The sequence below is a fragment of the Chrysochloris asiatica genome, unplaced genomic scaffold, assembly GCF_000296735.1.
Source record: "Chrysochloris asiatica unplaced genomic scaffold, ChrAsi1.0 scaffold00010, whole genome shotgun sequence".
Lineage (NCBI taxonomy): Eukaryota > Metazoa > Chordata > Mammalia > Afrosoricida > Chrysochloridae > Chrysochloris > Chrysochloris asiatica.
Genome location: NW_006408528.1, coordinates 27,035,481 through 27,050,014, shown reverse-complemented (window position 1 = coordinate 27,050,014; position 14,534 = coordinate 27,035,481). Strand labels below are relative to the sequence as shown.

General features: G+C 40.2%; 1 protein-coding gene and 1 pseudogene across 1 annotated transcript in view; both read right to left on the bottom strand.

Annotated features, from left to right (window-relative positions):
* The window catches only part of PCLO (piccolo presynaptic cytomatrix protein), a 483,434-nt gene that overhangs the window by 226,499 nt on the left and 242,401 nt on the right, over nucleotides 1-14,534 (bottom strand). Inside the window, exons 7-8 of the mRNA XM_006834340.1 lie at nucleotides 12,692-14,534; nucleotides 10,317-12,331 (exon numbers count right to left, since the gene is read on the bottom strand). The exon at nucleotides 12,692-14,534 is cut by the window's right edge and continues 13 nt beyond it. Coding sequence (XP_006834403.1) covers nucleotides 10,317-12,331; nucleotides 12,692-14,534 — 3,858 coding nt within the window. The remainder of the gene's footprint in view (nucleotides 1-10,316; nucleotides 12,332-12,691) is intronic.
* On the bottom strand, nucleotides 826-10,030 carry LOC102835006 (annotated as a pseudogene).

Sequence of the window (14,534 nt, the reverse complement as noted above, 5' to 3'; positions counted from 1 at the left end):
GATGGATCAGCCAGGTGGCATCATTGATGGACTCAAGTGTGGCAGCGGTAGTGAGGTTGGCCCAGGATCAGACATTGTTTCGTTCTGCTGTGCATAGGGTTGCTATGAGTCGGTTCCGACTCGATGGCACCTGACAACAACAACAACAACAACAACAAGGCTAACTCTACTTTGAGGAGACAGCTATTGCCCAGTTGTATTTTGAGTGCTTTCCAATCTAAGAGGCTCATCTTTTTGTGCTATATGTGATAATATTGTACTGCTGTACATAAGGTTTTCAATGGGTAACCATTCAGAAGTTACCAACATCTCCTTCCTAGCCTGTCTTATTCTGGAAGATGTCTTGAGACTTGTCCACTATGGTGACCCTCCTCTTATTTAAAATACTGGTGTCATAGCTGCCTGCATCATAATAACACACAAACCACTACAGTATAACAAACTGACAAGATGGGTAGTGGAACCAATAATATACTGTATAGAAATTTAGAGGGTGGTGTAGAGGAATTCATGGTGATAGTCAACTTATTTAGAGAATGGAAGCCTCTCTGTGAAGGTGAAATTTTTAGCAGAAAGAACCAGGCATAAATCTGGGAAGACAGATCCACACATAAGCCCTAGGTGGAGATTAGGCTTGCGTATCCAAAGATAAGTAGAGTGAAAAATGGTGAAGATGTGGTACTAGTGACTGAGGAAGTGATGAGATAGGTGGGAAAAGACATGTGGGCCTAGAGAAAAAATTGTTTCTTTTTTTTCTTTCTTTCTTTTCCAGACCTTGGGGTGAAATTTATTGGGCAAGAGTTGGGTGAGGCAGGGATGGACGGGTCAGGGTGGGCAAAGGAAGGCCAGTGGGGAGTGGCAGGCTAGAGTAGGTTGAGTTGGAAACTTGGAGATGTCCTTGACATCAGTGCTCTCTGTGGTCTTTTTGACTTCACTGAGGTCCCCAGGGCTCCACTTGTATTCTTGGCAGCCAGGCCCTTCTTCCTGGTGGCCTTGCCTGAGATTGGAGGTGAATTGCCCTTGACCTTCACCTTGTTCTGCATTGGCCTCAGCACCACGTGTCTGCCTTTCTCCTTCAGCTCCGGCACTCACCTCACTCATCGTCATTAGGGTGAAGTCCTGCTTCATGTCTTAAGCACCTTTCCTGTCCATTTCACTGATCTGAAAGTTGAGCATCTTGGAATAGAGATGCAGAGTTCCTGACTTGCAGAGAGAGACGTATTTGGCATTGAAGTTCTTAGTCATGTCTCAGGAGCCCATCAGCTTTTTTGTCAAGCCAAGGCATTGGTGGGAATGTTTCAGTCAGTGATAAGATGTGTCCATAGGGTATGCCATCTGAATCCTCTTCCATTTTGGTCAGGACATACCTCACAATCTTCCCATTCTCATCCTCAGTGATGTAAGAGAGCTGGGGCCAGCAGAGGCTGTGGTAGAAGTGGTATTTCACCTGGTAGTGATTGGGCAGACAGAGCAGGTCGCAGGGATGCATGTTCATCAGGTCCTCGGGGCCTCATATTGTGGATATTCTTGATGAAGGCAGGGTAGTCCTGAGTCTGTCCCAGCAGATCGTGAGCACACAGTCTGGGGTTACCAAGCTCCCAAGTAACAGCGGAGGGTCCGAAAGGGCTGAGCTTGAGAGGACAGCATAGCAAAAAAGTCTACATAGTCTTAGTATGATGAGAATCTACTTTGAGCTATGAAGTGAGTGACATAACCTGATTTAAATTTTTGAAAAATCACACCAGCTTTTGGAGAGTTGACTGAGGAGAAGGCAAGAGTGTTGGCAGTGCAGAGGTTAGTGGATTGTGTACCATATTTTTGTGCAAATACCATATATCTTCCATGTTTGTTTGCAATTTGCTTCCTCTCCACAAGGGGAGGTATTTTTGTAATGTGCTGTGCTAACATTTTTTTTTTTTTTTTAAACAGGGGCATATATTTGAAAAATGGCAAAGTGAAGCCCAGGAAAATATTTGGAGGAAAGGGTGGTGGTGATGGTGATGGTCAGGGAAATTGGTTGGGACTCATAGCACCCCTCTAGAGGGTTTCCAGGAGTCCTGTGGTAGCTCTGTAGGATAAGCACTGGACCTTACAGTTGTTTTGAACTGCAAGGTTGGGGGTTCAAACTCGCCTGCTTTTCCTCGGAAACCCTATACAGGTTCACTATGGGTTGGAACCGACTCGATGACACTTAACAATAACAACAACAACTTAGGGTTCCAAGGAGTCCTGGTGTGGCAGTGTAGGATAAGCACTGGGTTGCTAACCAGAAGGTCTACAATTCAAACACATCAGCAGCTTATAGGGTCTCTATGAGTCACACTGACAGCTAACAAGATAGGGTTTCTGAGGCTGTAAATCTTCACGGGAACAAAAAGATCCCTCTTTTTCCCATGGAGTGGTTGCTAGATTCCATCTGCTGACCTTGTGGTTAGTAGTTCAATTCATAAACCACTATGCCACCAGGTGTTCTTGGTGAAAGAGGTAGTGGTTGGCAATTAACACAGAGTGTGCATGTTATAGGTGTAACCCAACTGCCATGGAGTTGATTCGGACTCATGGTGACCCGAGGAGAACTACCCCATTGGGTTTCCAAGGCTGGAAATCTTCATGTATTTATGCACACTGTCATCTTTTTTTCCTGAGAACAGCTAGTGGGTTTGAACTGCTGTCCTTTTGGTTAGCAGCCAAACACTATTAACCACTGTCACCATGGCTCCTTTATTTGCATAAAACTAATGTAAATAAAAGATGATGACTAGGACTATGCTTTGTATAACCAAGAGAAGTAAATCCAAACTCTGTAATGGAAACATAGAGCCTTATTTGATTTACAGTTTCAAACCTTCTTATTCTCTTTGCTCTATGTCTGCTTATCATTCACATCCTTTGACTGTATTGCCTCTTTTTATAGCTTCCCCATTTCCTTCTTTATCATGTAAAAGGGATCTCAACTTTCATGTCTCAGAATCTTTGAAACTTTCCTGTCACTTTCAAGAAGAGTGGATACTATGGAATATCACATGGCATAAAAGTTACCTTACATTATATGAGGGGGCTTCAAAAATTTCATGGAAAAATTCCATTATCTTAAAATTAAATTCTTCCATGAATTTATTGGAGCCCTCTCGTATATGCTATTGTGCTGCCTCAAAGCCTACTGTGGATTTTTGTTTGTTTGTTTTAACTGGTCCATGAAAATTAGGAATCTATAAACTATTTAGCTAGACTTCTTAGAGTCACATTACAATGAACAACACTTAGAAGAATATTCTTTTTTGTACAGTTAATAATCAACCCTGATTATAATTAAGAAATACTTTTGTTTCTTTTAAAATAGACTAAAAGCATGAGTATACATTTGCATAGAAACACATAGTAAATGTCCCATCATAAACACAAAGTATTACTGTTGTTAAAGCAATGTCTACATATAAAATGGTTGTTGTTGTTGTTGTTAAGTGCCGTCGAGTCGGTTCCAACCCATAGCGACCCTGTACAGGGTTTCCGAGGGTGTAAATCTTTACGGGAGTAGAAAGCCTCATCTTTCTCCCGCAGAGCGGCTGGTAGTTTCGAACCGCTGATCTTAAGGTTCGCAGCCCAATTCGTAGGTTAATCTTGTTAAACCAAGTACAGAGTCACTAAGGAGCTCTGGTAGCATAGTGGTTACGAGTCGGGCTGCTATCCTCAAGGTCAGCAGTTCCAAACTACCAATTGTTCCACAGGAGAAACATGAGGCTTTCTGCTTCCATAAAGATCACAGTCTCAAAAATCCTATGCAGGGTAGCTATGAACCAGAACCAACTCCATGGCACCCCCACCATCATACAATGTCATGATGAGTCAGAACTGATTCAAAGGCACTTAACAACAATCGGACTTTGGAGTCACAGTGTGGTGCTGTAGGATAAGCACTGGACTGTTACTCACAAGATTGGAGGTTCAAACCCACCAGTTGTTCCTTGAATAGACTCAACTCCACTTAACAACTCAATTTCATTTTTAATTAGTCACTTCAGTACTGGTAATCCCTAATTTATAACATATTCGAGTTATGAAATGAATTGTACTTACCACTGTCCTTTTATTTTTTTATTTACAGCTGTCCTTTTCTTTAACATCAGTAAATTATGCACTGCCACATTGTATGTATAAGTAGTACATATTACTAATGATCGATTTTTAATGTGTATTAAATGAGCTTGTTTTGGAAAAGAATGAAAGCAAGACTCTATATTCACAAAGAGGAGAAGTCCATGCCTGGTTATAAGGCATTTAAAGACAGAATCACACTGTATTGATTTACACCAGAACCGACTTATAATAGAGTCCTTGGAATGAAACCCCTAGTAAATCAGAATCTCGATTTCTGAAACAATCAGTAATGCAACCCACTGTATTTTTATTGCATATTTACAAATTCAAAGGATTCTAGGATGAAAAATATCAGTATCTGGAATTTTGTCTTGGAGTCCTCTAGATTAAGAGTGACTGGGTAAGAAATTATTGCCTTGAGGTAATTTTTAAAACTTTGACCAAAAACATCACTTGAAATCTTCATAAAACCAAACAATATTTTAGCTTAACTACTAAAGAATGCATGCCTTGAACATTGTATTCTCTCAAGAACTATCTGCTTGGAATCAAATTGTCAATAGCAGCTGGAAGATGAGATCGAATACTCAGAGGATAGTAAGTTTATATTAATAGGGGAGGAACAATTCTGAACAGGTTGGTGAGAATGGGTGCACAATTCAAAGAATGTAATTAATGTTATTGAATTGTACTTATAGAAATTGTTGAATTGGTGAATATTATCCTGTGTTTATTCTTTAAATCCATAAATATTGTAAATTTAAATAAATAAACAAAATTTTAAAAAGGAGTACAAGACCTTATACTAAATGATGAATACATTAAATACAACAATCTATTGATTGTAATGACCAAGTCTTCAATATTACTTTAAAAATACTGTTCACTTAAAAATGTGCTGCTAACATATCCATGAATATAGTAAAGCATACAAGGGCAAATTTGTAAAAAGTTCCTAGTCATAATCTTGAGGGAATGAGTCCCTGGGCCTGGAGGCTCAGAATATAGTCAGTGGGGACATTAGTATGACATAGTTCACAAAGAAAAGACCGTGTTCTACATTATACTTTGGGAGCAGTGACTAAGATATTAAAAGCTGGCCACTAAGGTACAAGTATTGGTCTCTTCATATCTGAAGCAAAGAAGAGTGCAGAGAATCAAGAGTCCATGGAAGCATTTGTCCCAGGGACTAATGGACCACTTGAACCTCGGCTTACAAGACTCTGGGGCCAAAAGAACTAGCTGGTGCCTGGTTACCACTGCTGACAACTCTTAAAGGGATCATAATAGAAGGTCCTTAGATAGTAGTTGTTGTTGTTAAGTGCCGTCGAGTTGGTTCCAATTTATAGACACCCTGTATTGGGTTTCCAAGGAGTGGCTGGTTCCAACTGACCTTGTGGTTCAGTGCTTATCCTACAGCGCCACACCACGACTCCTTGGACAGAATGGGTGAAAATTGTGGAATAAATTCAAAATCAATAAAGAAAACAAAACAAATATCTAAGCAACGGATCTGACAGAAAATAGTGGGTGAGGACTACCATTGCCCTTAGTCATGTTCAAGCCAGAAAATGAACTTACCACCCCATACCCACCACCCTAAGCCAAACAAGAGATAAGTTTAAAAGGTGCACAAAATCATGTGAGCCATATGTACCCCTGAGAACAATCAACCATAGATATCAAACGGGCAGCATTTTCTTAGGGATAAAGCTCATAAGGTAGGAAGAGATACAGGAAAAGTGCATGGAGGAAGTTGGAAGAGTGCAGTTACGTTGTGGGAATTGCAGTCAATGTCATGAAATAAAATGTGTATTCACTGTTGAATGGAAATTCAATCTGTTCTGTAAACCTTCACCCAAGTCACAACAAAAAGTTTAAAAAAAAATCTTGTGCAAAAATGATATTTTCAAAGTTTTCATGTACATTTTTAGGTTAATCTATTGCCCAACCAAATGCCAAAACTAAATCCATTACTACTGAGTTGATTCCAACTCATAGTGATGCTGTAAGATAGAGTAGAATGTCATAAGGCTGTACATTTTGGGAAGTTGACTGCCACATCTTTCTGCTTTGGGGTTGTGGGTGGGCTCAAACTTTGGACCTTTCAGTTAGCAGCCAAGCCCTTTAACCACTGTGCCACCAGGGTTCCTGAATCTATAAGCCAAAACTTTAATTAAATATCCATAGATTATAACAGGTTTAAAATCACATTTCACTTCTATGTTTACTTTTACAAACAGAGCTTTAAAAAAAAGAATGCTTTGCACACTGGATTAATTGTACCAGGGTAGTAGCTTCCAGACAGTCTTAAGAGTCATTTTAAAAAAATACTAATATATGACCATGACCTCTGTCTTCCACATGAAGGAAGTTTTATTTTTAGGACTCACTGGTTGAGAAAGAACATACTGAAAAATGGTACAATGAAATTTTTTTAAAGTAGAAATGAATATGCAATTTATTAATGATTATTATGTGTATGTATATGTTAATAGATACAATAATACAGCATAATTGCATCCTACAGTAAAAATATTGATCAATAGAAATCTAGTAATATCTCAGCAAAGCTCATATAGAAGTTTCAGGGTTCTAAGAGCTACAGCTTTAAATCTTTTAATTAGAACATAAATTCTGATTGAAATTGAACAAACATTATCCAGTCAGTTTTGAAAGATTTTATATTAGATTTTCAAAAATTCAATACACTTGATTTTATAGCAATTATTAATGTCCCTTATTCTCAGCTGTAGGGATTTTCACAAACATATCTAAAATAACATTTAGATATATGAGCACTACCATAGTGCACCACCATTTGTCTCTTAGTTTGTCATACTGTGATGGATTGCATGTTTCTGTGATGCAGAAAGTTATGCCATCAGTATTTTAAACACCAGCAGAGTCACCCGTGGTGGGCAGATTTCAGCTGAGCTTCCAGACTAAGGCAGACTAGAAAGAAGGTGAGGCAGACTATTTCTGAAAGACTTATGAACAGCAATGGAACATTGCCAGCTATAGTGCCCGAAGATGAGCCTCTCAGGTTAGAAGACACTCAAAAATGCGACTGAGGAAGGGTTACCTCATCAAAGTAGAGTTGACTGTGATGACATGAATGGAGTAAAGTTTTGGGGACCTTTATTTGCTGATGGGGCACAACCCAAAATGAGGAGAAACAGTTGTAATTAATAATTAGAATATGGAATGTATCAAGTATAAGTAAGGAAAATGACAAATTGTTAAAAGTGAAATGGAATACATAAAGATTGGTATCCTAGGCATTAGTGAACTAAAATGAACTGGTATTGGCCATTTTGAAAATGACAAGCACGTGGCTTACTATGCCAGAAATGGCATCACATTCATTGTCAAAAAGAGCATTTCAAGATCTATCCTGAAGTATAGTGCTGTCTGAGACAGGATAGTATCCATAAGCTTACAAGGAAGACCATTTAATACTATAATTATTCAAATGTATGCACCAATCGCTGAAGCCAGTATGATGAAACTGAAAATTCTATCAACTTTTTCGGTCTGAAATTAATCAAACATGTAATCATGATTTACTGATAATTACTGGTGATTGGAATGCAAAGGTTGAAACAAAGAGGAATGGTCAGTAATTGGGCTATGACCTTGATGAAAGAAATGATGCTGGAGAAGACATGATAGAATTTTATAAGACCAAAGACTTACTCATTGCAAATACCTTTTTAAACAAAAGGTGACTATACTCATGGACCTCACCAAATAAACACACAGGAATCAAATTGACTAGATTTGGGGGAAGAGATGATGGAAAAGCTCAATAACATCAACCAAAATAAGGCAGGAACCAACTTGGGAATGACCATCAAGTTCAGGGTGAAGCTGAAGGAAAAAAAAAAGATCACAAGAGCTAAAATACATCCTTGAACATATCCCAGCTGAATTAACAGACTATCTTAAGAACAGATTTGATGCATTAGACACTAAAACCGATAACCAGAAGAGTTGTGGGAGGACAAAAAAAAGCTTTAGACAGGAAGAAAACAAAAGGTCAACAAAAAGACAGGAGAGAAAGAGAAGACCAAAATGGATGTCAGCTGAGATTTTGGTACTTGAGTTCCAGTATAGAGATGTTAAAGTGGATCAAAGAAACAAGGAAGCCAAGGAGCTGATCAGAAAATTTCAAACATCAACTCTTGAAGACAAAACTAAGTATTATAATGAAATATGAAAAGACCGGGAGTTAGAAAACCAAAAGGGAAAGAACATACTCAGCATTTTTCAAGCTGCAAGAATTGAAGGAAGAAAAAAAAATTAAGCCTTGACTTGCAATATTGAAGGATTTTATGGGAAATATATTTAATGATGCAGAAAACATCAGAAGAATATGGAAAGTAGTTTGTTTCTCATACTTTGGGTATGTTATCAGGAGGCACCAGAGCCTTGAAAAGTGCAGAGTTGTGAAATGCGGAAGACCCCCCAATGAGATGGGTTTGCACAGTGACAGTAGTAAAATCTCAAGTGTGAGGCTGGCATAAGACTGGGCATTATTTCCTTCTGTCATGTATAGTGTCACTATGAGTTGAAACAGACTCGATGGCATCTAGAAACAACAACATAATAGTGCTGGTGGTGCTTTAGGTGTATCACTGGACTGTTAATCATAAGGTTACACTTCATACCCATTAGCTCTTCTGCAGGAGAATGACTAGGTTTTTCGCTCCCCAAAATATTTACAGCATTGGAAACCCTACTGGTGTTAAGTGCCGTTGAGTCAGTTCTGATCCATAGCGACCTCGTATTGGGTTTCCGAGCAGCAGCTGGTGAGTTTGAACTGCCAACCTTGTGGTTCAAACTGACCTTTCAGTCCAGCGTGTTAACCCACAGCGTCACACCAGGATACCAGGAAACCTTATACAAGGTCATAATTAGTAAGAACTGGACTGATGGCAGATAACAACAACAACAACAACAACAACAACAACAAACCTCTATGTGTTCTTTTCCTTTTACAACATAACTATGGTGTAGTGCTATAGGGTAAGCACTGGGGTGCTAACCAAAAGATTGGTGGTTCCACCCAACAAGTCACAACTCAGACACCCTATTCAGAGTCGCTTTGAGTCAGAATTAACTCAATGGCTCTTAACAACAACAATATGCATTCAGAAATAATTAATCTCGATTATCAAGGAAGCAGTTCAAAACTACCAGCTGTTCCAAGGGAGAAAGATGAGACTTTCTACTCCCTGAAAGATTTACAGCTTAGAAAATCCTATTCAGGGTTTCTATGAGTTGGAACCAAACTCCAGTTACCACCACCACTACCATTATCAAGGAAAAGAAGCCTGGTGGTGGATCGGGTTACGTGTTTGGCTGCTAAATGCAAGCTCGGTGGTTCAAATACACCAGCTTTTTTCCACAGAAGGAATATGAGGCTGTCTGATTCCGTAAACATTTACACAGTTTTGGAAACCCTAAAGAGCAGTTCTACCCTGCCCTGTAAAGTCTCTATGAGTCTGGATCAACTCAGTCGCAATGGGCTTGGTTTTCGTTTATTCTTTTATTAAGGCATCTTAATAAATTTCCATTTCCCTCTGTTCAATACTAAAGTTTCCTCATTCAGATAATGATTAACTAAAAAAAAATTAGAAAAGTATTATTTAAGCACTAGGACTAAAATTTTCCTGGGTTAGCCTAATAAATTTGTCAGAAGCAAAATAAGCATGGATGAACTACAATGACTGCATACCACTTTCATCTGCCTGCTCTAGAAATGCTCTCTAGTGACCGTTTGTTCTAAGAGTTTTTATGAAAACATAATAGTAACATACAAGATGATCCCCAACACTATCAGCTGTGGCATTCTACTAGCAATGGGTTTACATTCATGGCCAGACTTTGCTTGATCTGTTTATGGTCATATACCATCATACTTGACCATGAAGACGAATTAAATTCACTGAAATCACTGTGTTATACACACAAGAGAGATTTGAATATTAAAACAACACCTTCTCCATTTTGCATTACAGATTTTCTTTTTTGAGTAATTTTAACTGCAGGCTCTTTTTGCATTTTTTCACCCAAATTTTTAAAGGATGAGTCATCACTGAAACTTAGCATTAGATTTCTAAGGGACCAGGAACTTTATTTCCCCCTTAAAATCTGCAAACAAATTAACATCATCCCATCATTGTCTTTGAACTAAAAAAAAAAGTATTGCTTACCGTGTAGCCCTCGGTATACTGAAAAGGAGCCCTGGAACTCTCATCTGCTGTTGGACTCAGAGGCTTGGGGTCAGACATAGAACGCTGCATCATCTTGGCTGTCTTAGGACTTGCTGGAGGAACTTTAGCCATGTCTGGATGCAGTACTTTCTGTGGACTTATGTCATCAGAGAGAGGTTTTTCATAAGGTACAAAGGCTGATTCTAAGGCCTTGCCTGGTGAAAGTGGTGAGATGGGTGAATAAAGGACTTTTGGCGATTTGGGTGGAGAAGGAGCCAGTTGTACTGTGGAATCTGCCCGGAGATGAGAAGAATAACCTATCTCTAAAGGCGTTGGACGTTTCTTGTCTTTGGTTGGAGATGTAGCACTCAAATATTGAGGGCTTTGTGTGTCTGAATCACCTTCTGTCTGACATCCTAAACTGCCCCCTTTGTAAGTCTTTTCAGGTGCTGAAATGTGTTTAATTATTTCAACCTTGGCATCTACTCGTGCCCGTATTGAAGGTGTCCTTATGGTTCCAACGGGTTCCGTTTGCACAGATATCTCTGCCACTGTCTGAACTGCTATGCTGGAGACTTTGGAAAGGGGTTTGGTCTTGTCTGCTTCTGTACTACTGTCACCATATTTCCCTACACGAGGTTTTCTCCTTGATCTACTAGGCATATCCCACTCATCCTGATCTTCATCATCAGTTTGGACACTTGTATCAACACTTTTTTTAGTTCTCCTTCTCCTATTCGCATAACTCCTGTCTGCTGCATCTTCATCATCCGTTTGCACACCACTGTCCACGATCTTTTTAAAACACCGAGGATCATCTCCCATATTTTCTCCTATTTCATCATACTGCCCACGGACTTTAGCTCCAGAACTTCGCTTTTTGGGTTGTTTTTCATCTTTTACAACAACATCAGTTAGAGGGATTTCTGAAACCGTACTTAGGATGCCAGGTGGTGCGATATATTGAGTAACACCATCAGACTGAACTGTGTACCATCCTTGACTTTGTGGTATTTCAATTGCCACAACAGCTGAAGCTGTAGTGGTGGCTTCTTCAGTCTCCCAAAACTGACCACCTTCTGGGGCAGCATACTGACCTTCCAAGATTGCCTGTTCTGTAGTAGTTTGTGGGGAGACAGTTTCAGAAGGGTCATAGTTATACTGGTAGATCTGACGAATCTTTTGCTCCTCTAGCTGCTGGTGAAGCTGTTGTTGTAGCTGTTGGATCTGCTCAAGCTGTAACTGTTGCTGAGCCAATGTCTCCTGCCTCATCATAAACTGAGCCTGCCGTTCTTCTTCTTGCTGATAGAGAAGGTGCTGCTTCATCGACTGCAACTCCTCCAGCTTTTTTTGAACCATGATCTTTTCTTGTTCTCGGAACCTTTGGATTTCTTGGCGTTCCCACTCCAATTCCTCAGCAAAGCGTTGTTGCTTGATTTTCTCCAGTTCCAAGAGTTCACGCTCTAGGTCTAACTGCTGTTGCTGTTTATCTTCTTCAGGGACAATTAAAAGAGCAGTTTCATCTTCCACAATTTCAGAAAACACTTCAGATGCTGTGGTTAAAGTGGGAACAGAGTCTATTGTCTCAGCTGTAAAAGTTTCCATAGTAATGGTTTGCAGACTGGCATTGATATCAATACCAGTTACTGCAACGTCTGTTTCAGATGCACCTGTTGTTAGGAAATATGATCTAGGCATTGGCTGGCTCTGGTGCAGGGCAGATAATGAAGTCACTGCATCAGTTGTGTGCATAGCTGACAAATCCCTCACAGTGGTGCTAAAAATGGAGCCAGGCTGTGTGGTGATAGCAAATGTAGAAGGTACTGGAGTTGCTACTGAGGAATATACAACACCATTAGATGACTTCAAAACACTCCCTGTACCATACTGGGATCCTGGAGGTGGGGTCATTCTTGCTGTGGAATATTGTGGGGTGCTAAGCCCAACACCTGAAATGACTTGTCTTGTTTCTGGATAGGGACCTGTAGTCTTGATTGAATAATCCATTACCTCACCTGAAATACAGGGCAGAGTTATAGTCCAGTTCCCAAAAACGAATGATGCTTTTCGCGTTTGAAATCTCTCTCATCTTGATGAACACAATGAATGGGGCTGCATGCAAATCCACAGGTTACCTAATTAGATGCAGAATAAAAGCAATGTCGAACATGCAGACACATGCAGGTGACTTTGGGCAGAACAAAATTTTTTAAATGTGAAAAAAAGAAAAAAGAAAAAAGCGCACTATGTTGCCAAAACATCCAAAGAAATAGAAAAAACACAATTGGAGAAGGGACCACATTTTCATCCTGAAATGAGATGGGGAACACCATAATGATTTTTCAAGGATAGGTCTGCTGCTACATCATACTGACCTGTAGTAATTCTCCCTGAAGTTAGATCTACTGCTGCATCAGTTCCTCCAGAATAATCAAAAGCATTTTTACTTTTATAGAAAAAATGTCCAGCTTCTGCTAAATTAGTGTCAGACATGGATGGTTTCATTCCCCCAATACCTCTGTAACCATATGGCCCTGACCGATCATATTGATAGTGGTCATCCCTATAACCAAAACGATCCTCAGGAAGAGTAGTTGCAGGTTGCTGTGCTGTGCAACTCCTTCCAAAAGGTAACTTATAAACCACATCACAGCACACAGCTCTTCTTCCTGCAGTCAGATCAACAGGCTTTTCATCATCTTCTATTATTTTGGTCACTGCACTTGAAGTAGATTCATCCACTGTTACGACAGTTCTATGAGCCTTTGTGGTACTGAGATCCACTGCTTCTCCATCAGTGATTCCCTGAGATGTGGTGCTATCATGCCATCCATTTGTGACCCCAACAGGCGGTACAGTGACAGGTTTTGTAGTAGCCAATGTCACTGCGTGTGCTGGAGTACTTAAGGATAAATTTATTGGTGCTTCTTCCCTGGGTGTAGGAAAGGCTTGGCCACTTGGCATCCTGTATGGAGGTTCAGTATACTTTGGTGTAGTTAGTTGGAGTGGTATTGTCATCGTAGGTTCTATACCCATAAAGCTTTCTGTGCCTGTGGTATAATTCACACTAGCTGTGCATGTGACAACTGTCCCTGGTTCAGTGACCAGAGATACTGGAGTTACTACAGATGAGACTGCACTAAGATTTATAATGGATGGTTGCACAGTACTAAGTTGTCTCCCGTAACCTTCAGTTGATGTAGTCTGCCTTTTCACATCCACTGTAGTAGCAGAAAGATCCATACATTTTTCCGTGACTTTGACTTCTACTTTTGGTACTGTACGCAGATCAATGACATCACCAAGTTGTAGTTTCCCATTTTCTTTATGCTGATGCTTCTCTAGATGTTGGGTATCTAGAGCAAGAGGTTCTGTTGGAATTGTTATAGAGACACTACTAAGACCAACACCAGGGACTGTACTTTTAGTTGTTGCAACCTCAGTCTTGGAAACTTCGGTTGTAAGAAATGGTACAAGTGAAGTTGGGGCTGGTTGAAATGAATAGAGTGTTGTGACAGGGGCAGCAGAAAATGTATCCAAAGCTCCTGAGATGTGCAAGCTTTGCTCTGAAGAACTTGGAATTGCTGCAGCGGTCACAGGAGGAACTATAGAAAACACTGGTTCAATGGAAACCAGGTCTTTGAAAGGTGATCCTAGCGGCCAGCTAGTAATTGCTTGACCAGCTGAAGAATCGGTGGGAGTCCCAGGTTCAGATGGCAACGTGATTACCACATATGTTTCCATGAGGGATTTGGAAAATCTCGGTGAAGACTTGTTAGAGTGTGGAGAAAGTGGGGAGGTAGGAGAAGGCAATTTATAATCTGCTGAAGTTACTAAATTCAATGTCATACTTGAAGCTAAAGATAAACCTGTTGGCTTGGGAGGTGTGTCCATCGGTTTTTGTGTAGTTACTGGAAGCTGAGTTGCTGCTGGTTTAGGAGCAATTGGAGGTTTGCTTGGCTCAGATCTGTGTGTAAATACAAGTCCAGATGGAATTGAAGACGGCTTAGGAGGAACAGGAGGAGGTGAAGGGGTACATATCTTTGTTACAGGTAAGTCACTCTTCAGAACAGTCGGGGTCTCCACAGTAGCAACAGCATCGACCAGGGGACTAGCAGTAGTAGTTAGAGTCACTGAAGCTGTAACTGGTACTTTTCTTCTAGGATAAATTGTTGGTTTAGGTGAAGTTGGTGGAGGAAGTGGTGGGGGAGGAGGAGG